The 24874-nt window shown below is 42.2% G+C and overlaps 1 protein-coding gene across 4 annotated transcripts in view; it reads right to left on the bottom strand.

Moving 5' to 3' along the window:
• Positions 1-7943: 7943 nt before the first annotated feature.
• Positions 7944-24874, bottom strand: part of TGS1 (trimethylguanosine synthase 1) — a 28355-nt gene continuing 11424 nt past the window's right edge. The window contains exons 10-14 of one of the 4 annotated variants that reach the window (XR_011807500.1): positions 23775-23918; positions 22217-22433; positions 21109-21187; positions 18745-18882; positions 14596-18661 (exon numbers count right to left, since the gene is read on the bottom strand). Coding sequence is in view for 3 of the 4 variants with exons in the window: in XM_072034601.1 (XP_071890702.1) it covers positions 9981-10097; positions 21109-21185; positions 22215-22433; positions 23775-23918 (557 nt within the window). In the remaining variant the exon portion in view is untranslated. Of the gene's footprint in view, positions 10098-14595; positions 18662-18741; positions 18883-21108; positions 21188-22214; positions 22434-23774; positions 23919-24874 lie in introns of those variants that run through there. The other 3 variants (XM_072034601.1, XM_072034604.1, XM_072034602.1) reach the window with 3 other exon arrangements.

A 24874-nucleotide genomic window follows, 5' to 3' on the forward strand; every position in this document is an offset into this window, starting at 1 on the left:
TGGGGAGTCAAGCAGGTAAGAGGAAGAGGCTTTTTTTCTTCCTCTTTACCAAGAGATATGGGCTGGTTTGCTCCTGCTCTGTCTGGTAGCAATACTCTATTGCCAGCCTCTCCCTTAATGTATCCTGGAAATGATCATCCAGGGATCTCAAACTTCTCTTATTTGGGCTTATATTGGGTGAGAATAAAACTTGAAGACACCAGAAATGAGAAGCTCAGCCCCATGTATTACATGTGTCCCATGTATGTTACACAGGGACCTTTGAGCCACAAGGGTTCCGTGAGCACCTGCTCCCCAGAGAGCAGCAGCTCATCCTTGCCCACCTGAGTCCTGAATCAAAGCAGATGAGGCAAGGGAGACGGACATGGGTATGAGTCTGGTGTTGCTGTCTGTTTCTTCAGCCTGCCTTGAAAGACAAAAAGTTTTGCAAAGAAACAAGAAACAGTGAAATACAGACTGGATGCAGGAAAGAAAAAAAAAATCTTTCTTTACTTCACGGAATTCAATCCTAGAATAATTTTTATTTACACTAGCATAATATAGCTAAGAAAAGAGCTACACAGAAATGCTCTCTCCCCAGCCCACGTTGGCATTCAGCAGCTCTAGGACACCTTATCCCTGTGGCTGCCCATGGCAAGTGGCAACCAAAGGAAGAGAGAAGTAGGAACATATTTGCACTCCTCACACTTTACGATTTTGGGCTTTCAATCCAATATCATGTACAGGGTGATCCAGTGTCTAATTAGCCCCAGAGCTAATGAGCATCAGGACCAGCGTGAACTCAGTTTCATCTTCCTACATCCTTTCTGTATGCCCTACACCACCAGCAGCTCAGCCACACCGAGGCTTGCAGTTTCCTCTAGATTTGTGCAACCATAGGTGAGACCAGTCTGAACCCTCGTCCTGATTTTTCAGCTACACAGAGGAGGCTCAGGAATTTGGTTCTGACTTCGTCAGCGTTTTCCCGTGAGCTTGCGCTAGGACTGCGATTTGCAGATTCCCATCTGCGGCCAGGCTCAGCCCGCTCACTTCCATGCACAATGTGGTTACGCTTTGCTCTTTCCTTGTGTCTCTCCGGATGTCTGCCATCTGGCAGGCCCCGCTCACATTTACAGTACTCTCCGCAGAGGGCGATGGGTTTCGTTGCCACCAGCCACACAAACACACACATTGTGCATGGCTGGCTGTGCGCCTGGCTTCTCCCAGCTATAGCATAGCCCACCCATTCTGTACATCTCAACCCGGATGCATAATCAGCTTAATATACTATCATAATTCATTCCTGTTTCAAAACAATCTTGCCCTACTTGCTACCACTTCATTAATTTCTTTGGCTGAGTTGCATAATTTCTTTTCTGAGTTACACCCAGCAGCTCTGTTTCAGTATCACAGCTCCGGAGATGTGTTGTCCCAAGCACCCACAGGCGTGAGGATGGCCAGCATCCATGGAGCTAGTGGCTCACAAGGTCTGGACAGATGGGAAAGAGGTGGAGGTGGGGTGTAAGATAACCTATATAGATAGCTCTGGTGTTTACATGGCAGCAGATGATATTTTAGGAAAGCCGACAGTAAATATATAATTAACAGAATAATATTTATTATTAATCTCTCATCTAGCACCTGTAAGGACAATGCATGTCTGTGGCTCTCACACGAGGTGACATATAGTTTTATTCCATAGACAATGCCATGGAGGGGAAAGAATGGCAATTACCAGCCCTAAAGGCTCAGTGCAGGAACAGCCCTGTGTGCCTGATCCACGGAGATCTTGCCTGCAGGTGGTGGGTCCTGTGAAAGCGGTTCCCCACCTGGGACTGCTGCTCCCCAGAGGCTGAAATACTGCAGGCTGCCAGCCAGCCTGACATCACTCAACGCAAACTGAAATGAATTTTAAGTGAAAGCAAAACGAGCTTCTGCTGGCATGCAAAGTAGGAGTGTTCAGTTGCTGTCTGTAGAGACAGACACGTGTAGAAATAATAATAATAGGAGGAATCACAGACGTCTAGCAGTGCTTTTTTTTCCTTTTTCTATTTTTTTTTGTTTTGTTTTCTGGCTCAGGTTTGTCCTTCCATTCTTCCAGCTGGAGAGTATCAGGGTGCTGAGCTGGGGTTCGGTCCCTTGTGTACCTGTTCTCCCTGGGTATCTCTAAATCGGTGGCTCAATTTGGATCAAGAATACCTTTTTTTTTTTTTTTTCTTTTTTTTAAATGAATTTAATGGTTCAGCTCTTATTGTGACTCACATTGCAGCATAGTCTTTGAGTGTGCAAGCTGGACTCCTGCCAGGCGAACCCTAACCAGAAGTCCTTTCAACCACTGATATGCACTCAGCCCATGGGACCAGATCAGAGCTAGGCTATGACAAAATCCCAGCAACGTGTGCTGCATGGGAGCACTGACTGTTTACTTCTGTATCTCCCTTCCTATGGTGCTGAGTGGCTTGCCGATGTAGATATAGCTGCAGTAACCTCCCCTGCAGGGCTGGATGCTGATTTTGGGACTGGAGTTTGGGTCGCCCTGGTTGGAAAGCTACATGACAGAAAGAAAATTAGGAATTTCTCCTTGGCTCCAAGGAAGGGATCTGGGATTCTCTCCATCCGTGGTACCAACTAAATATTTAACTTGAATACTGAGGGATCAGCAAGAAGTCATGACTTATAACCAAAAACTTCAAAACTTTAACTGTCTGCTCCTACATAAATTGTTTACTCACAGCTTTTTGTGTTAATCCATGACAGTTTATAGCAAACACAATTTATAGTACAAACAATAAATTGCAGCATTTCTATTTTCTCTTATGAACAGAAAACTAACAGTTACCACACCTCAGCAGCTACATGTCACCACTTCAGGCCACTGACACATTTTGATCTGTTTTTAATGAAAAACTAACGGGGAAAGGTGAGTGCAGGTGCTAGCCTGGATAGATGGGGGCTGACTGCCAGTTGCACAGCCTCTTTGCCCCAGCTTTTTTTTAGAGACCTATTTGGCACTTGAAGCATTACAGATGTTGTGAAGAGGGTACCTGGCATCACCACTCTGCCCATTCAGGTTACATTGCCCAGCTATTCTTTACCCCCATCACACAATAGCTGGCTCCCAGGCTGACCTGAGGCATCTGTGGTATTTTTCTCTAAAATGCAGTTATTCTGGTGCACTGCTGTGCTTCAGAGTCCTGCTGTGGCCAGCATGGATCAGCTATTGTACTCATGACCTCTGAGAAGCTGTGGAAAATGATACTGCTGGTCATGATCCTAGCTTCACTGCTTGGCGTGGAGTCACAAACATGACTTGACACTTGTCACCAAGGTCACCTGATTGCTCTTCTGCTGTAAATGAAAATAACCTTCCCTGTGTTGAACAAAAGGCATTATAAAGCTCATACTGTAGAAGAAGAGCAGAAAGGAACTGACGGCATTGGCTTGATGCAACCTGGACTCTAGCAGGAATTCTTAATATTGCTTTATCTAAATTGTTCTGAGTTGCCACGGACATCACCTCAGCTTTGCCTACCACGGTCTTGCTGTGCAAGGCTGCAGTTCCTTTACTATCAGCAGATCCATGAAGTCCTCCAAGGCTACTACCAGTCACCCCATCAAACACCAGCATGAGGCTGGGCACGACTTTCTGCTTTTCCCTTATCTCTTTAGACTTTCTGCAAGGCCAGATACCTAATACTCGTGATCTACAGATGATGGCTCTTCTTGTTCCTTGTGCAAGCTGGGTCCTTTCTCGCTGCCAAGCTGCAGTCTGTCACTCCTTGGAATTTCCTTTCCAGGCATTTTTCCCCTGTCCCTAATCCCCACCACGAACCATGTCTGTCCACACACTCTGCTGAAATGAACCAAAAAATCAGGTTTATTTCTGTTATGGTTCATAGCTATCAAACAGCTGCTTGTCACTGGTTCCTAAGCTGGGCTCAGTTGAGATCATGAATCTTCTAGGGTTTTCTGAGCCCTGAACCTCCTGTGCTGGCATAGCTCTTTTTTTTTTTTTTTTTTTTTAGCTAACTGGACAGTGTTGATGTTGTCAAATCAGCCAAATTGGATTTCTTCTTGGCAGACCTTGATGATGTAGCCACTGCACCATTTGTGAACTGGATTTCTACTTACAAATAGATTAAATGATTTCTCCTCTTTGAGTTTTTATACGAACTAATTTTGGATTAGGTGATTGTTCTCATTAACAGAGAAAATAAATGTACAAGAGGTCAGACTGTTTCTTTCTTTAATTTAGTTGTAATACATGCCCAAAGCTCTTTAAATAAAGCTGATAAATCCAAGTGGCAGCAGAGACAAGCAGCAAAATAGTTATATTTTAGACATTTTTATCTGCTTTCTGAACTATTATAATGCATCCAGGTCTTGGTTTTTCTGTCCTTTCTTTTTTTTCACCTGCAAGGGTTACAGATCTATTTTTAAATGAAAACTTTTTTTTTTTTTTTTTTTTTTTTTTTTTTTTTTTCCCAGACAAAGCTCTTTACAAGCTGCAGCAAAAACCAAAAGACTGCCGGTAAAGTCGCAAAACTTGGCAGCAAGAAGCAAAACTGGACACAAAGAGTTTCTCTTGCAGCAACTACAATCCAGGAACTGTGGCATTCAGCTCTGCAGCCTGAGCACAGCTCCTGCGGACCTGCATTTCGCCCTGCTTTCAGCACTGTTTGCTCTCAGCTTGCTCCTGAGCCACCAGGAACACTTGCACGGAGCAATTTTTGAAAGTGTTACTTAAGACTGAAAAGTAATTTCTCTACTGGGTGAAAAAACTCCACGAGACTCACTGTTGTCGAGAGATGGGTGTTCTTGGTGTCAAAACCCAGCACTAAAACACTTCCCCCAGCGAGATTTCACCCACAACTGGAGCCCCAGTTTGGCCACACAGCCTCTTCCTGAGGAACTCCAGCTTCCACCTGGGGACAGCTGGTTTCTAGAAGCACGGATCTGAGTTTTTGTCTGCTGGGAGAACCCAAACATTAAAAAAAAAAAAAAAAAGGATAAACTCATGTGCAACCTGCATCTCCTGGAGGGCACCAGCACCTGAGTGTCACCTTTGGTCCCCCCTGAGCATCCCTCTGGGACCACTGGCTGGGCCTGCAGGGCAAGGCTGTGGGTGCTTACCTTCCCTAGGCTGGCTTTCAGACTAAGTTCGTGTGCACCAGAGCGTACAATCTGCTCCCGTTTGACATAATCATAGGCTGTCCCCGTGCCTGGAACAATTTAATGAGTACCTTAGGACCTGTTTTGCTGTCAGATCACAATACCGCCTTTCACAAAGGCTCCTGCCACTGTTACCATCGCTGTGTATGACACTGTGAAGAGCCCCCTGAGCTCCCGATAGTGGTGCTGTGATATGATAAATGTATTTATTCAAACTGCATCAATTTGCAGTAACCGTGCAGAGAAATATCCTCTCTGTGAACACATTCTTCAGGCACCTTTTTAGGATAAAAGACCAGCGAAAGGCGTTTTGTTATTCCCGGTACGACCGAAGCACCCTGTGAGCCTCCTTTCTCACATTCACGCCGTGTGCAGGCTCTGGCCAAGCCATCGCGCTGCTCTAACAAACCACAGCAGTTTCACAAGAAGGTCGCAGAGCAGTTTTGAGAAGAAGGAAGAGAATGACTTGAGCCATACAGAGACAGGAAGGACTGTGCTGTCATCAGACCCAGACTGCCTCCAACAGCACTTTTTCTCCTCAGCAGGCTGTGAACCACAAAACCCGGAGCGAGGCTTGGCTTCAGCAGGTTTTCGATGAAGCCTGCGCTGCTGGGAAGTGCTTCGAAACTCTGCCTGGTTTTGGAACAAGGAGGGTGATAGACCAAGGCCTCAGAGACGTGCCAAAAGGAAGATCTCAGAAAAGCCATTTGCATGAGGCTTGAAGGAGGGCGCATGAGCAGCTGGTGGCAACCCCAGGCTCCTGGACACCCAGAGGCACTCCTAGTGGGATGTTTGCTGAAAAGGCACTGATCTTTGACTCTTTCTGTGGAGACATGTAGGGAAAAGGATGAGTAAATGGCAATACCCTTCTGGTGGTTGTGGGGGTGCATTGCACTGCACCTGGCTGGGGAAGTCCCCTGCACAGGGAAACCCTCACACAGAGCCCAGCTGCTGCAACGCCTCTGGCTTGGGCACCAGCCCTGCTCACATCACCCAGGCACAAGAGATGCCACCAGCACCTTCAAGGGACACCATGGAGCCGAACACCTTGCTTTAAGCATAAAGAGTACACTGACTAGGGATGGAAACCAGGCCCTGCGTTGGACAGGCCTTGTTTGCAGGCTCAGCCTTTCCTCCCGCCTTCTCCCCTCATGGTTGCAGCGAGGACGTTCGCAGCCTGTGCACATCTCCACCCTCGCCACGCTCAACCTGCCCACCTGTTTTCAGCCCTTCCTTTAGCCTCTTCTCAGCCAGTGAGCCCTTCAGCAGGCCCCCAAGTTACAACGCAAATCAGTAACACCCCTCCCTGACGCAGTCGGCTGGGGCGCTTGGCAGCTTCCCCTTTGGACAGCTGGAAGAGGAAAGTGTCTGCATTGGTTTCAAGCCTGGTTTTGCAGCATTTATTCCTCCGCTGCAACCCTCCCCCAACGTTTTAGTCATAAAACTGGTGAAACAACAGACTGAAGGCTTTCCTCACTTGAATACACTCGCCCAAATAGATTTGTTCTGTTTTTCTACAGCAACCTGAAACTTCCTTACTACTGAAAATCAATTCTAAAGACTCTGAACCCCACCAAGACATTCCAGGGACTGGAATACTTAGATACCTGTGCTAAAAAGGAACGGTCAATTCATTCACATGATGGGTCACAACTGCCCTCCTTGGTAGATGGGGTGGGAAGATTAGGGTTTTGGGGGGAAGCAGAGTTAAAGTAAATGGTGAGCATGAGGCACACGGAAGCAGAGAACAAACCAAGTGAAAATGAGACAATTTTCTACTGCCTTGCTCAATGAGGTACTGCAAGTAATTTTTTCCCTGCGCTATTTATGAGGTTTCCCTCTTCTAGATGTTACCACGGTCGCTGTGGTGTAGCACGAATTTGTTTGTGTAAGCCCCGAGCTGCACATACAGAGCCAGGTGTTATTTCAGAAACTACACTTGGGGAAGGTTTTCTAAAACCTGTACGTTAAAACTTCATGGCACAGTGACTTTTTACCATAACATTAACAAGGCGGCCTTCAGAGAAGGGCAGCGATGCTGAGTTTCCCACCATGAAGGGACGGTTGTTCAGCCTCACCCTTACCCTGCTCTGATCCCACTAAATTTGCAATTGCACTGCACCTTGCAGCGTTCTTGCCGTGGCTGCATTTTCCATCTCTCCACGCCAACAGAAACAAATAAACTGATGGGCTGGGCTTAGTATTTGATTTAATTAAGATAAACCTAAAAGATCAGGAGCTCAGGAGCATGGCAGAAAGTGTAAGTATGCATCCGTGGTATTTAGTATGAATAGCTGTTGACTTCCAAAAGAAATTCTTCATTTTTCTTGTAGCTTATTCTACAGATTAAAATCAGCAAAAGACCAAGCTTCTAGGACTACTTACTTCACAGTGGCAACATAGCTTCCTGGTAGCCTAACACTAATTTCTTGCATATTCTATGCAAAATATTACTGGACTCTGAACAGGGTATTAAAACTCTGGGGTGGAGATGCCTGGAAATTTAACTGTGTCTCAGCCACATTAACCTTTTTCCAGCACACCTTTTTCTGTTTTAACAGAACCACGTTTTACAGAAACTCACATCATGACCAAAGCTGTCTTCCATGGAGTTTGTTGGTTGAAATTACTGACAATCCTGTAGTAAAAACTATTTTAGATGTATTTTAGGTTTAAGTTTTAATTAGGTTCAGTCAATTAGGTTTAACCGACTGATTCACAGCCCTGGCAAACTTCACCTGCTCTGTCTGAGTGTGATGCTGACACCAACCATTTACTAAAACCAAGCAGTGTTCGTTCTGACTTCAATTTATATTTATAAAAGAAGAAGAAAAGAATAAAAGCTCTTTTGCGCTTGTTGGTTACATAGAAACATGCATAAATAAGGATATTCTTCCATTTTGGATATTCTTCCATTTTCAATTTTTAACGTGCTTGCAAATCTCAGCAGAAACTTTTGATAGAACTTACCTGTTCACCACGAAGTTCATACTGGAAGCAAACATTAGAACAGTAAATGGTGTAAGCCTTATGTCATGTTTCAGCTTCCCCATTTTGAAGACTGGACACTGAACGAAATTGGACCATTTCTTCAAAGGCAAAGTGAGGGGCATTTGTGAGATCCCCAAATGCTTCAAAAGCTACTCCTTAACTTAGGCAGGGAAGATAATCAAAGAATAAGATGACAGCTTTTCTGTAAGCAGCTGTAAGCCCAATATAGTCAAATTTTAGTGTACAGAAAACTGTAACAGTATAAATTAATTTTTCGTTTGGCCTCATGATTATTTTTTTATTTAGCTTGTCGTGGACGTTTAATAACATCTTTACATTTACTTGCCACTGCCACACTCCTTGCCATTCTGTAAGATTTATTGCAGAGACAACTTTTCTCCTTTCCAGCTCCCTTTAAATACTGACACAGAGGCCAGCACTATTGCAGCACTTCCTTTCTACAGCACAGAGGCAAAATGCAGTGATGCAAACAACAAAAAAGTCAAAAGATCATATATACCTCATGTGAAGCATGGATGAAACACCGAACATTTAGCAACTGTCTAGCATTGCATGGACAGTAAAGCTAGGAAGAGTGATGTCCTAGGTGCTGTTTTACTGCAGTTGAAACATGCAGAGTCAGGTTGCATGTGTATTTTTTAACAACCCATAGATACTAACACGTTAGGCTCCTGATTCAAAAAGACAGATTTCCTTCCTTACAAGGGAGGAAGAAAAAAAATTCCTCTCAGTTGATTATTCTATGCAGTTACTCTACAGAGCTTTGTTCATCAACGCAAATCCATGGTTTAATGCTTAGTCTTTGCTGCCTCCAACATAATGATCTGCTGCACTCCAGGTAGAGGAGAATCAGCACTTGGTATCTTCAGAGCTGTGTTCCTACACTCCTACCCCAAAAGCAGTTACCAGAATTAATCTCTTACTTACTGTAAGTATATTTCAGTGAGAATACTATGGCCATGCCCTACAGACACCTCTTCTTTCCTGACTCCTCTTCTGCTTGGTAAAAAAGTAACTGCTCTCCACCCAAACCTAGAGTCGGAAGGCTGGGCTCCCCCTGCCACTCCCTGACACCCCCACAAGGACCAGGTATCCAAAAGGCCTCAAAAAGGGTGGGAGGGGATACAAACCTGTGTGGTCCTTAGCTAAGCTACTGGGACAAACCTCCAGTCAGAATGCTTCTCCTAAATATCTGTAACAAAGGGGAAAAAACGAACAAATAGCAAAGAGGAGGGTACAGCCCTGCTGCCAACAAACACACCCCGTTCTCTCCCCACGCTGCAACATACTGCAGTACTCGCTATAGCAAACGTGTGGAGCTGTGTGCCACAAAGGAAACCTGAAAGGGTTTCCAAGTGCACAGGGAGCCAGAGAAGTCAGCTCAGAGCTGTACAAGGTGGTTTATCTGACCACCTGGTTCCACATTATGTACAGATGCTTTTGTTTCTGAAGCACAGATATTATTTCTTGACACACCATGTCTTTCAAACTATTTGAGTGCCCAAAACAGAGCAAACACTGAAGGAGCACACACCAGAGTTGTAAAGCAGTCGTCAACTCCTCTTCAGCTGTTTGGACTTGAACACTGCAAGACTGCATTTATAAAGATTTTTTCTACATCCACAGCTACTCTATTCTTAGAAATTTGTCAAATTGTTATAAAACATTTATTGACAGTAGCATTAAACAAAACATTTTTTTGGGGAATAGAAATTAAAGCAGAAAATGGCTCAAGTCATTTTGAACAAGTCAGCTGTACAAAAGCTTATGCAAAGAAGTAAACGAGGAGGTTGGGTTTGGTAGAATCCACGCTGAATTCAGGTGAGGTCACGCCTTATTAGATCACCAAAATAAGCTGTTATCGTCTTCAGTTTGTTATTGAGAAAATTTTGTTCTATTTCAACTTTCCCTCCTGGCCCCGCCAAAGAAGCAATCTGAAAAACAAAGAGCAAAAAGCAGATCAATCGATGCACAGGAAAAGTGGCAGAACCCCCAAACTTTTATTCACGTCCCATAAAACATCTTTGCTCTGGCAACACGGGCAACAATATTCCTTGACTAATGCCTCTGGTCCTCTTTCTGTCTCCTTTTCTTCACAGAAGTGAGTGTGGCTTTCTCGTGAGCCAAAATTCCCCTCTACCCCCAAGCCATGAAAATAGGAGAACTACTGATAAGTAATCATTGTTTCACATACTGTGCTGGGATAAGAGATATTGCACCCTTTTTCGCAGGGTACCTTGCACTGGAGCAGCCCTGCTGCTTGCATGTAACAGTGGGGCAAAAGCAAGCTGCAAACTGTGCCTTGAAGTTGTCAAAATCGCAAGTTTTGGGGGCAGAGTAAAAACAAAAGCTGAAATTAGGAAGCACTAAGGTTGCACTGAAGAGTGGGTATAACAGTGGGGGAATAAAACACATCACAACAAAATTAACCCCTTCCACCCCAAGAAAAAACAGACTGAGGAGGCTGCAAAAAACAGTTACTTTTTTTTTTTCCTGTTACAACCTAAAAACCGCTAATGCTGCATGCATGAGAGTCCCAGACAGCAGTGCTGCTGGTAAGGCAGCTGAGTAACAGCTGAGGTATGCTGCAGGTAGAGGTAGAGCCCTGGGGAAAAGCAGTCCCAGGGCAGGCGGCGCAGCGCTCCGCTCCTGTTTACAGTCACCCGGGCGAGAACGTCACGTTCACGCTCTGCTGCCTGAGCCTGGTGGGCGCCCCTAATGCTTAATGATTACAGAAGGTAACTGCAAAGGAAACACTGCAGCAGACTTTGTATTTTGGACTGGAGTAGGCAATGCTCCGTCCTCCTCCGTTCGCATCCACAGCGCCCAGCAGCACCACTTTGGCAGATGGCAGCCCTGCAGACAACTGATTCCTCCTCACCGCAGGCTGCACAGACACAGACAGAAGGAGAACACCAAAACTCAGCTTTGGCTTGTTTTTCTCTTCTTTTTTTCCTCTCCTCCTTCATCAGGCCAGCCCATGGCTGCTGCGGCGTGTCCCCCCAGGACTGGAGCTGCCACAGGTTCGGCTCCCTGCAGCCCTTTTCCTGCCTGCTACAGGAAAACCGTCCCTATAGTTCCCTATTCTAGAAAATTTCTATGCCAACAACAAAATAATAATAATAAAAGAAAAGGTCTGCATGCCTGCAGTAGATTTTAACTGATCTTTAAATCAAGAAGCCTGTGGCACTGCCAGCTAAAAGTTGAAGTTTGGTTTGCGTTATTAACACTTCTAAACTCCTCTGAGACTTCACTCTGTAGCATGGGTTTAAATATAAACATGCCGAACTTCCTCTATTTTACTGCAAGTAAAAAAACAGCCTGCTATCAGGAGGAAATAACAGATTAATCTAAGTTATACCTTGAACCTTTATTGACTTGCCCAGAAAATCACCACACTTATCTAAAACAGGCTTTTTTTTTTTTGTATCTGCAAATAAAAACAACAGTGTGAGAAGTTTCTTCATCCTTCAATTTAACGGTGATAGGAAAAAAAAAAATTTCCACGTTCTTGTCAAAGAGGAACCTGCCACTTAAGTAAAAAAGCAGAAGCAGGCTGGTTTAAAAATAGCACAAGAATCTGAAATTGGCAAGTGATCAGGAATGTTAATTTTATGACTTATCTTTACTTAAAAGTCTAAAAGCAGTTAACATTGCAGGACAATCCTTTTTTTTTTTTTTCCTATGAAGACGTTAATTTTGTCCTCTTATTTTTATTACAAACAAAAGATGGGATGACTCTCTCAAAAAGCATTAGTGACTTTGCCTTTTGTAGCTATAGCTGCTTAAATCCTCTAAAATACTGACTGGATTAGTCAATTTAGGATAACAATACTGAAATTACTTTCTTGAGATTACACGCTCCTGATTTCAGGGCACAATATGTATAACTAAGCATATATGGCTAGCACATTCATATTAAACAGAAATCTTTACCAAATATTTCTCTTAGCAGACCAAATAAAGCAAAATACTTTTTCAGTAACACAAGTAAATGTCACTCCTCTGCTGAAGGGTGGCATTTACTGAAGGACACCTGAGAGCACGCATGCAATGTCTAGCTTTCAATCTCGAAGCATTAAATCCAGGAGAACTAATTTCAAATGACTCCTAAAAAATATCTGAAAATCCAAAGGTGACAAAATCTAACAATCATGTGAGCATTAACGCTGCAGGGAGGAAGTCAGAAAAGAAACATCGGGACTGCAGAAATCCATGGCTGTACTCCTCAAAACTCACGGGTGCACCGTGAATGTTTCAGCTTCTCACATTGGTGGGAGGTCCAGGGCAGCAAAAGGAGCCCAGCAAGGAGGCACTGCCCACTCGGATGGAACTGCCAGCATTCAGAGGAGAAAAACACAAATACACCACCACTGCGCTTGTTTGCAAATTGCTGGAGGCTGCAAATTTAGTTCTGTACAAGCTGCCAGCCTGCCAGCTTTCCTCGGAAGGGCTCAGCCAAGCCTGACAGCTTAATAAGGAGAAACTGCTGCACAAAAAGCTTCTAAAACATATCATCATAGAATCATTGAATGGTTTGGGTTGGAAGGGACCTTAAGGATCACCTGGTTCCAACCCACCTGGCCTTGAACACCTCCAGGGATGGGGCATCCACAAGCCCTCTGGGCAACCTGTGCCAGTGCCTCACCGCCCTCTGAGGGAAGAAATGTCCACCTAACATCTGATCTCAGTCTCCTTTCTTTTAGTTTAAAACTACTCTCCCTTGCCCTATCACTACGTGCCCTTGTAAAAAGTCTCTCCATCTTTCTTATAAGCTCCCTTTAAGAACAGAAAGGCAGCTATAAGGTCACCCCAGATTCTTCTCTTCCACGGGCTGAACAACCCCAGCACCCTCAGCCTATCTTTGTAGGAGAGGAGCTCCAGCCCTCTGATCATTTTTTGTGGCCCTCCTCTGGACTCGCCCCAGTAGGTCCACATCCTTCTTGTGCTGGGGGCCCCAGAGCTGAACGCAGCCCTCCAGGTGTATTGAACTGGTGGAGTACCCACCTTCTAAAAATAATAGCACATTACGGAACTGTGCTTTGAAAAAAACAAAGGTGCTCATCTATTTTTAGAAATATCTATCTATCTATATACATACACGTGTATCTCTCTGTATCTCTATCACATTTTTGAATTAAATTACAGCAATGCATGTGAAAAGGCTTCCTTTAAAAAAAAAAAAAAAAAAAAAAAAAAAAGTTGAATCAGTGATCATTTGTAGATACCAGCCTACAGGGATGGTTCTCCTAATCCTATCCCAACACTCGCCAGGCTGCACAGGTCATCCTCCCCAAAACGCCATGCCCATGTCTCCCCACCACCCTGGCTCTGCTTGCTAACCATGCTCCCCATGCCTGGGGAAGGTGAGCACCTGGAGGTGACTCTTAGTGGAATTAGTCCACAGCTACTGAGACAGTCACAAAGCATTAAAAAAGGCAGCCAACTGGCTTGCTCTAAGTTTAAAATGGGGGATATCAGAAGAGAAATCAGGTGGCCAAGAAGGCCAACGGCATCCTGGCTTGTATCAGAAACAGTGTGACCAGCAGGGCTAGGGAGGTGATCGTCCCCCTGTACTCGGCTCTGGTGAGGTCGCACCTCGAGTACTGTGTTCAGTTTTGGGCCCCTCGCTACAAGAAGGACATTGAGGTGCTTGAGCGGGTCCAAAGAAGGGCGACGAAGCTGGTGAGGGGCCTGGAGAGCAAGTCCTACGAGGAGCGGCTGAAGGAGCTGGGCTTGTTCAGCCTGGAGAAGAGGAGGCTCAGGGGCGACCTTATTGCTCTCTACAGATACCTTAAAGGAGGCTGTAGGGAGGTGGGGGTTGGCCTGTTCTCCCACGTGCCTGGTGACAGGACGAGGGGGAATGGGCTGAAGTTGTGCCAGGGGAATTTTAGGTTAGATGTTAGGAAGAACTTCTTTACTGAAAGGGTTGTTAGACATTGGAACAGGCTGCCCAGGGAGGTGGTGGAGTCACCATCCCTGGAAGTCTTTAAAAGACGTTTAGATGTAGAGCTTAGGGATATGGTTTAGTGGGGACTGTTAGTGTTACGTTAGAGGTTGGACTCGATGATCTTGAGGTCTCTTCCAACCTAGAAATTCTGTGTGATTCTGTGTGAAATATGAAAAGGGAAATGGACTTGCTGAAGGGGCAAAACGGCTTTGTATCACTCAGCTGTATTTCTGTACACAAAGGGTTTCCCAATGTCCCCGCAGTTTTATTATCAAAATTCCTTCAGTAATTTCCTACCTGTTTTAGCTATGAATTAAAGCTACTTTGGATAAGTACACTCTAACACTTTTTTTCCCCACAAAAAAGTTTTCAGGGGTATGAGAAATAAACATTTTGCCTCAATAGCCAGTCACACATTTAAAATATAAATCATTTCATTTTACACAACTAGTAAATGAGGAAAAAAAAAACAACCTAAAGGCTAGAGGAAAAAAAATCCAATCCATTTGAAAATAAGAATTTACACCTGAATTGTAAGAAATTACATTTGCTTAAAAAACGGTCAGTCTACAAAATACATCAACCTTCAGTCTTTTAAGTGTCAACTACTCTAACATCCAAGCATCTTAAAAATGCATCAAATTATTTTAAGATCACCTTCTGACCTCTTGCTTCCTTCTTAGCTCATCTTTGTATTTATTCCTACATAAAAGTGACAATGCTTGGCAGGTCACATTTGGCCAGGTCTCCAGTTACCAATCGGATCTTAAATCATAGCTGAATTGAAAGGGGCAAATGCTAGTTTTACCTAGTCAGCTTCCCACAGAATTCTTAACTCAGAGGTGTTACCATATATTCTTTTGTTAAACTGATGTCTTTGGCATGGTTTTCTGTATGTGGAATGGCAACAGATATATTTATTTACATAAATAAATAATAAACAGGCTTATTTCATTAAATAAATAAGCAGAAAGGTTTACCCATCTGTACACACTCTTCATTGATTAGTCATTTGTAACAACTGGTCTTTCAAAACCTGAAGCACAGCAAACATCTTACCATCTAGGCACTAGATTGCAGACAGAACAAGAGGTTTTTTGTTTGTCTGTTTTTAACTCTAGATGCTTCCACACTGTACTATGAATATATTATGGGAGCAAAAGCAGGAAAAAAAAAGGCATCTGCATGATGTATATTCTCCTTGTGACCACTAGAGTCATGAGCACTTTGCTTGATTCTAGGATCAGGGAATCACTGTAAACACTAGATGAGTAACAAAGGCAACATCTGAAACATAAGCCAGAACTTCAAGTCCAACATTTAGGACAGAAAAAGCTCCAGCAACAGTGAAATGATTTCATTAAATTAGGTATAGCTATTATGCACACATATAAAATAAAATAAAAATCAAACAGACAATGCCCTTCCCAAACCAAAACATCACAAATCCAGGTTTCTACCTAATTTTTAAAATTTTACACTGCTTTAATGTGTAAAGATACACATTAAATTTTCAACATAGAAACAGAACAGGGTCTGAACAGTGACCTGCTTATTAAAAAGGAAAAAATATATTAGTACCTCTACATAATGACAAACGTAAACTTTTGCTTGCCTCTTACCCTGCCTATGTTTTTAAAAACAAGATATAAAGAGCGAATAAATGCAGTCTTTAAGATCTTCTTAGCAGGGGCTGTGTCATACAACAATTAAAAAAACAAGCAGATTGCTGGCTGGTCAGCTCACAAATGACTGAGTTACAACTGGCTAGAAAGAATTATTTCATCTGCTAGCTTAAGTAAGAGAGATTGCCAATTCACATTATGATGCAAGTTTATACAGTTTCTGTTAACTAGCTGAATTATGTGGGAGACTGCCGTAAGTATGTCCCATGCCTCTCCAGTGGATCCATGCTCCTTAAACCTGCATCATCCCCTCCCTTTAGCAAGGTTCAGAGAGCAGAGACATCCATCAGAGTGATGTGGTCATAGAGAACACTGCTTGAATTGCCACAGCCCTGACTAATGTTTGGAAAAAAAAAGTATTTATCCAAAGTTGAAAGACAGAACATGATTTTCCCTTGCACAAACTGAAAACCTTGAGGTATGCTCTAGTTCTAAGGACAGGGAAAACCTCCTCCTGCAGATATTGAACAGTGAGTTGTCTGCAGATTTCTTAGAAAAAAAAAAAAATACCCACCTGGCAATGTTTTGCCTCTTACGCTGTTCTAACTTCAAACACAAGTATCTTGTCTGATCTGCCATATTTACACAATTACGGTGAGTGTGGCCAGCAATCAGCTATTAACGGTTGTGCTCATGGTAAAGTTTATGTTAAGAACTTTATCCAGTACTGTGTGAAGTGTAAAACTTAGCATGTGGTTTGATGAAGAAATAATATTTAAAAGTGAATAAAAGAAAGATTATCCTTCGAAACATATTACCAAAAAGGCAGCATTGCTCCTCCTCTTCCTCTGTCATGCTACACTACTTTAAGGTCAAAAAATTGCTGGCTGAAAATGGGGAAATATTGCAGGACTTCAACAGCAAGTCTAACAGGCAAATGCATTATTTTCAGTAATGTAAGTTCCTCTTTATGAAACTGGAACTGTATTAAAATTTGATTGTGAAATAGACTCGAATTTTGAAGAGCGGCTGTTTTTTTAAGTTATCCCACTTCTGAAAAATTCTTGACACTTCCTTGTTTTTTCTTTATTTTTTTTCGTACTCCATACCAGCACGAATCCTGACAGTACAAAAACTGCATAGCATGTTAATAAGGTCCATGATGCGACTTCCCAGTGTTGTGGCTGTAACCCGCTGAGCAGAGCCACGGAGCCGGATCCCTCCTAGAGACAATATGTATACATTGCAGCTTCATCTGATCTGCCCATAATAAATAATAATAGATAAATATAGATAATAAATAATAATAGATAAATATAGATAATAAATAATAATGGATAAATAATAATAGATAAATAATAAAGGCTTCTGAACACTGGCAAATCTTTCTCAAATTGCAGTGTCTTTCTTCTGCTGCAGACTGGATCTTGGATAGACAAAAACATTTTTTCTGACCCAATAAGGTAGCTCTCAAGTTGAGTAATAATTAGGAATTTCATTCTCAGAATCACCTCCATTTAGCAAAATCACTTGTGTTCTGTCTTAAGAGTAGGCCAACATTATTCTAATTGATTTGCTTGCTCTGCTACAAGGTTCATAACAATTAATAAATGGGTGGATAACTATTCATGGTCAGGGTAATTAATGAACCTCCAGTTCACCAGTACATCATCTCTCAAGCCTGTGTAGGCTGATAGAGATGCTGATGTGGTAAAGTGTCTCACACATCATCAGCATATGCATCTCACCCGCTTTTTGGGTGAAGCCATTGTACTGCCACACTCCATTCTGACAACCAATATAAGGACAAACACCTCAACAGTAGCACCCACATCACTTAGAAGAACAGGCCACACAATCGCCACATTAGTATGTGAACACCCAGGAGGACATGTTTTGGTGTCCTACACAACAGGAACGCTTCCTGCAATGAGCTGAAACGAAACTATCCTACCATTACAAAGAAACTCCCACGACAACAAATCTCAGATTCCTCTTTCTTTGCTGCAAATATCAAGACACACACGTGTTAGCCAGTACAAAACACAGGCTGTGCTAAAAATTAGGATACTTGGGATAAGCCTTGGTCCCTGAGGTGAGTACACAGTACAATTAGGCTGAGCACAGCTTAACGAACACTTCATAGACAGTATTTAATCAGTCTCAACCAGCTCGCTTCTCAAATCACTCATAGAAGTCTTCATTAAATTTGGCTGAAGGTTTAAGATCTAAATATATGATCTCCTGCAGGTGTCTCCTTTCTTTCCCTTGAACTGGTGGAAATGAACCAGCTGAGGAGGACAAGGATGGCTGGGAAGCCTGAATGTTTCCTGACTTCAGGTTCCCTGATGTTAATCAACAGCAGAACAAGGGCAGAAATTTTATTTTCATCAGAATTTTGCCAATGTATGCATATTTTCTATTTTTTATTTATTTTCAATTAATATCAGCTTAAATCAGTACCATTAATTTTTCTCACAGAAGGCAAAAATGACTTTCAACTGCCCAAGTATTTATCAAACATTTTCACTTAACTTTGCTATGGCATAATTTTGATTTAAATAGGCAAGCCTATTTGAAAAGGTGATTTCTAATTCTTCCCTACTTTGAAGGAATTCTCAGTAGGTCAAACTTATTTTTATCTACACACACACACATCATGGCTCCTGAATATTCCCCTAACTAGAAAGAACGTTTTTGAAAGATTGATTCAACCGAAGAATGGATCTATGCTTTATGATTTTTGTAGCAAGTACATGCTTATGAACTGGGAGATTTGATGCAACTTAGGGAAATCCTTCACATTTCTTGTAAGCACACCAAGCGCATTCCGCTGGTTCACTGCTCCCTCTCGAGGCAGAAGTGCAGAAGTTTGCTCTTCCTCTGCCACCTACACTCAGCAAATCTTGTAAGGGAATTCAGCCTAAGAAAAAATAAATATCTGCATGAAGGTTTGTAATGGCAATTAAATCAGCTTCTAAATCAATTTAAATGGGTAAAGCACACCTTGCTTGTAGATTCAGGTCAGTCAGCGAGAGACAAGAGGCAGGTACTGAAGTTTTAACAGCTGCCACTTTCCATGCTAAGCCTATCAGACTGCCTGTTCTGGGAGCCATGGGATACCTGAAAGTCTGAGGTATGAGCCTGTATATGCAAAGAGAGAACTTTTAAGGACACAGAAGAGGCAAATCTGGCATGCCTGAGCAATGCAATCAGAAATGAACCTTAAACCTTACAAGTTTCAAATTTAAGGCATTGGGTAATCTATTCAGCAAATATTGCCTTATCTAAGTTATTCTGATTTCAGGTGTTAGTCTCCTGCAAAAACAAATGTTCAATATTTACTTCATTCTTTTACAGGTCTCCAGTGTCCGTGGACCACATTCACAAGGCTACACCCCTGCACACTAGCAGGGGTGTTCACAGACCCTTGCCAAGGTAGCTGTTGGGGCAGAAGCCACCCTATCTGATCCATGAGAAAAGAAAGATGGATCAGTACTGTGGGCAAAATCACGAGTGAACTAAGAAAACTGTCTGTACTAACTACTAAGAACTTCAATGATAAATCTTCCTTTAGAGGTTCACAGTCCTAGATTTTTAGTGGCATCACTCTTAAATACAGCCAGAGACGATGGCAGCCAAACCCATGGCCTTTACATGCAGTCTGCTGTGGACCAGAGAATACCCTATTGCCCGGACAACTGAGCTGAATCCAGGCCTCCAGCCTGCTTTTAACAACTAAGCTGTGACCACAAAGCCATGACTCCGTGTGACAGCAGTTACACTTCAGCACTTTGTGTAAAGCTGAACCCCTGGATATATGTCAAGGAATATTCTGAGTATGCCAACAACATTCAGAACCAACTGTACCAAGATGTAGAGGCAACAAAACACCTAACCTAACCACATACGGGTGCTGAACTGCTCAGCAGGAACAGACATAGGGCTGTGGATAGCACTCTTTGATGTTTTTGTGAGGTCACGAGTTGTAGGTGTCTTTGCTCACTTGTAAATATAGTACAAGCGCTCATGAGTAGAGTAGAAACCTGGTGAGGTGGTTCTTCATTGTGGGAATGAAACACTTGATAAAACACCATGGTTGGAAGTTGAAATGAGAGAAACTCTCCTTAAAATTAAAGCTCTCATTTAAAGATTCATAAGCTACCAACATTTTACCAGGCTGAAGTATAAAATGCAATTAAATCATCACCCACTGTACAAATGGTGCTGCACACAGCACAGGTAAAGAGCATGCTAATACTTAGGCCACGTGAATTTTAGTCTGTTAGAATACTCTGCAGATCTTTTCTGCTCTATGTCAGACACTGCTTTTGAAAGAACAGGAAGTAATCCTGGGAATTTCTGTGCTATGATGCACATGAGAAGAACATCTTACTGCTCCCTTCTCAGCTTAAAACCTACAAGACATAATTAACATAAAAAATATACAGAGGAAACTATATCAGACACCCAGGGGAAATGCTAGAGTCATCTAATTACTTAAAAAAAAAAAAAAAAAAAGTATTTGACTGGCATGTTTAATATCAGTCAGTAAAGAGGCTGAGTTTGACATTCACAGAATCACTGAATGGCTTGGGCTGGAAGGGACTTTAAAGAAAATCTAGTTTCAACCCCCCTGCCATTGGCAGGAATGCCACCCACCAGAACAGGTTGCCCAAAGCCCCATCCACCCTGGCCTTGAACAACTCCAAGGATGGGGCATCCCTGTCCTACCACTATCTGCCCAAGTAAACGAGTCCTTCTCCATCTTTTTTTTTTTTATAAGACCCCTTTAAGAACTGAAAAGCTGCAATGAAGTTTCCCTAGAGCCTCTTCTTCTCCAGGCTTAACACCCCCAGCTCTCTCAGCCTTTCTTCATATGGTGGTGCTCCAGCCCTTGATCACCTTCGTGGCCCTCCTCTGGAGCTGCTCTAACAGCCCCACATCCTTCTGGTGCTGGGGACCCCAGACCTGGATGCAGCACTCCAGGTGGAGCCTCACGAGGGCAGGGCAGAGGGGCACAATCACCTCTCTCTCCCTGCCGGCCACTCCTCTGATAGTGCAGCCCAGGACGCAGTTGTCCCTTCTGGGCTGCAGGTATGCACTGCTGGCTTGTATCGAGCTTTTCATCCACCAGAACCCCCAAGTCCTTCTCTGCAGGGCTGCTCTCAGTGAGTTCTTCTCCCAGTCTATGCTCATGTCTGGGATTGCCCCAACCCAGGTGCAGCACCTTGCACTTGGACTTGTTGAGCCTCATTAGGTTCACACAGACCCACTTCATATGTCTCTTGCTTGAGAATGCACTGACATATTTAGGTTTTAAGCCAGATGAGCTTTTTGTATTTTTCAAGCCATCATCCAGTAACCTACCTGGTTAATGTCAGCATTGCGGGGTAAAAAATATACTATGTTGTTGGTGATCTTCTTGGAGAGCCTGAAAATTTCAAACGTAGAAGCCAGTAAAGGAAAAAAAGAAGAATGGGGATGGATAAATTGTTATATATTCATTCACCCTGAAAACATGTCCCAGATTACATTATTATGCAGTAATGGAATGGCTGTGTAGGTTAAATACTGTTCTGAAATGCAGAAATTACTACTGTCTAAATGCAGAAACTGTTCCACCATTATTTCACTAGAAAGCTAAAAACTTACTAATTTCCCTAGAAAATTTAGCTGGACTGCAGATAAGTATTTGAGAAATTGAAATGTGGTTTATAGCCAGTACATTTGGTTTGATACCCACTTTCTAATCCATTTTACATAATCATCCCACATATGCAAACAAAGATTTCTTTACCCTTAGAAGTATGGCTATAATTTAGCAAAAGAAGAAAGAACTGAGATTATTTGGAAAATAAAAACATCACATTTGAGGAAGTTATTACGCAAATGCCTTCCCAACTGAATGATTGCTCCCTACCACAGGAATACATTAATGAAATTTTATACATTAATTAAAAGAGTTAATATTTTGCTTGTATTCCTCTGCGCTTTCCCATATCACAACTGGATGCTAGTTTACATTGTAAACAAGACAGCTTTCATTACAAAAAAAGAATTCACGATCAATCATAACTTATATGACTAATTACTGCCTACATGTTACACTTGCCTACTTGATTAACTCCGTTTTTTGGAATAAAATCCTATAAAGAAATTAAAAACGTTGAATATTTAAGTTAGAAGATGTGAACATTTTTCTAAAAGTTTTTTCTTCCTTTTAAGAATAACCCTATATGACAATTACTTTTTTGAATAATAAAAATATTTAATTTTAGGGAGTCGATTTCATATAGCTGAGGCTGGAGGAGAATTAAACAAACAAATACCTGTGACATTAACTGAAGCTTACATAAGTTCCAACCAGCAAATTGGACATGGCAAAGCCCATCTCAAAAGAGGGAAGGGGAGAAAGACAGAAAACATAAACGACTGAAAATCACAATCATGAGGACAAACAACTTTGAAAGGATATCCATCTGGGCAGATCATTGTTTGAATATCGAAGATTTCAGCGGTGGCATAGTCAGGCCCACCCCAAGGAGGGCTGAGGAACACCACATCAGCTTTCAGGTCAGCAGCCAGCACCATGAAGTCTCCGCACATGAACTCAATCTTGTCAGCCACACCATACACCTCGGCATTGCTGCGTGCAAGGCTGAGTTTCTCCGGATCAATATCAATAGCGATCACTGCAAATGAACAAGAGAGGAAAGGAAACACACAAGTAACATGAGTTGTGAAGCACACAAACCATCTGACCACCACATGGATGCCACCCAATTGCCAGGTAGAAGCTTCAGAGTGAAGATGTTCACATGCAGCCACCAGATAGAAGTCACATCTGTAATTTCGTTTTGTGTGCTGTGATGACTTCATTTTGTAGGCAGTAGTAGACATGAAGCTTCAGTTCCTCAAAGGGGAAGAAAGATCATTTACTTTGTTGTAGAGGCTCCACAAATAAAGGAATGGCTGCATTCACACCAAAGCATGGAAACACCACAGCCAAGGCTCAGTTGCTGTTGCAGAACTGAGAAACCTCTGCATGCCATTAGTTTTGGGAGTCTTACATCTACTACCATGACAATCCCCCACCTCAGCTCAAGTACAGGACAGGCAAAGCTGTCTGCCTACGGGAGGCAGTCCTCCTTTCTTCCATCTTGGCAGAAGCCCAACAGCTTAAACAGTGGCAACTGGAAGCTCATTTTTCTCCTGTTAAAGATAAAACTTTTATCTTGTGGCTGATCGTGTCACACTGAAAACTGAGTACCCAATAAAGCACAAAAGTTATAATAAAAGGGCAGTAGAAAATCATACATATTTAGCTAAAAAATATAAGAAACGATGTGAAATTTAGAAAATATTTATAGAATGCATCATAGCTTACCAAATTTAATGCAGTACAAACTAACATTTTTCTTGCTCAGAAATTAGTCAGAGGTGTTATTTGAGCTGGTATTTTACCAAAGTGTTTGATGAGTAGAGGAGGATTAAGTAGTCAATATTTTACAGAAAGCGCTCTCATGATTCACTGCAGTTTCATTACCTGGCAACAGGAACCAATACTAGTATCAAGTTATCATCACTTCTCTGTATCTGGTCCTGCTGAACCTGCAGGTGATCCCATTCCAGCATTTTAAATACTGTTCACATGTAGCATGTTTTTTGAGTACATAGACCTAATGTAACTGTTGAGAAAAGCAGCAGCCATTTGGTGTTGCTGCAGGCTGGCACTGCAAACAGTACTTAACCTTTATCAGCAGTCTTCAGAAAATCCTACAGACTAAGTTCCTATGCCATGTAAAGGTAACTTCGACTAGTACAAAATAAAAACAACTTTGACTTAAAGCATTAAATAGGTTTTATAGGTCCTTTTTAGGAAGAGCTTAGGAAGCTCTTATGATGATTCTGATGAAGCAAAAAAGATTATGTTGCTTCAGAAGCACTGAATAAAATTTATCATTGAACAAAGTCCATACTCAGATTTTTAGGGAAAACGACTGAAGAAACAAAACAGTGTGCTACACACTTACCTCTTTTCGAGGTCAAAGCAAACTGGATAGCATTTCCTCCTACCCCACAGAATGCATCCACTATTGTATCACAGTTGAACGCCTGAGCAACACGGACTGCGATATGCTCAGCAATCTTCTCAGGAGTGACAGAAAACCAGCCCTCTGCAAAGGGAAGAGAAGTGTATTTTTGCCACTTAGTTCAAGGTCACCTAAATTAAAAACAAATAGCTGAAGGTTTAGCATTAATCCCAGCAATTCTAGCTTAATGCATTCAACCAGGAAATACAGGCTTTCAAGATGATAAACTCTGGTCAGCCCAGGGATCTGCTAAGCAAACAAAGTCTCACTGGAGTGTATAGATATGCCTCATTCTCGGAGAATGCTCTGTTGAACTTGGTGCCTGTCAAAGAAAAGTACACCAACACAGCTGCAAAAAACTTTATATATTCATAATTATATATATTCATATATATATACATATTCACAATTATATTCACAATTATGCTCTGCAACAAGTAAAAACAGAAATACATCCTCTTACATACTATTATTTTCTTTACAGCAGTGTGTTGTCTGCCAAATAATTTACGTGTTTATATGGAAAAGCATTAGAAATTAAAGACTTATAGAAACAACATACAAAGTAGTAATCCTAATTCCTCATTTACCTATGAACTGATGATTTGGAAGTGGTTTCCATGTAAACATGGAAAAATGTGACCTTGAAAATGACTGCTGAAAGACTTTTTATTTTAACAGAAAAAAATTACATTCATCAGCACATTTCAAATTCTCACAAAATTATTTCATAAAATATACGGAACAGAGTGATAGAATAGATCAGTAGATAGAATCATTAAGTTTGGAAACGACTTCCAAGATCATCTCAAAATAAAGTCATCCAGTTTCTGAGAAAGTCCTGATCAAGTATTATTGGGGTATGATCATCCGCAAGCATCAGGACTACCAGAAAGAGGGGTGTCCCATGCTAGGAGCTCTACTATAAGCTCTAAGGAAGTCCTTCAGTTTTTTTGTTTGTCCACACAGCGGCTGATGGAATTTGTCCAGAGCTGCAAACACACACTCAGTAATACTCCACTTAGCAAGAAAATTAGTAA

The sequence above is a fragment of the Anas platyrhynchos genome, chromosome 2 (genome assembly GCF_047663525.1).
Source record: "Anas platyrhynchos isolate ZD024472 breed Pekin duck chromosome 2, IASCAAS_PekinDuck_T2T, whole genome shotgun sequence".
NCBI classification, from domain to species: domain Eukaryota; kingdom Metazoa; phylum Chordata; class Aves; order Anseriformes; family Anatidae; genus Anas; species Anas platyrhynchos.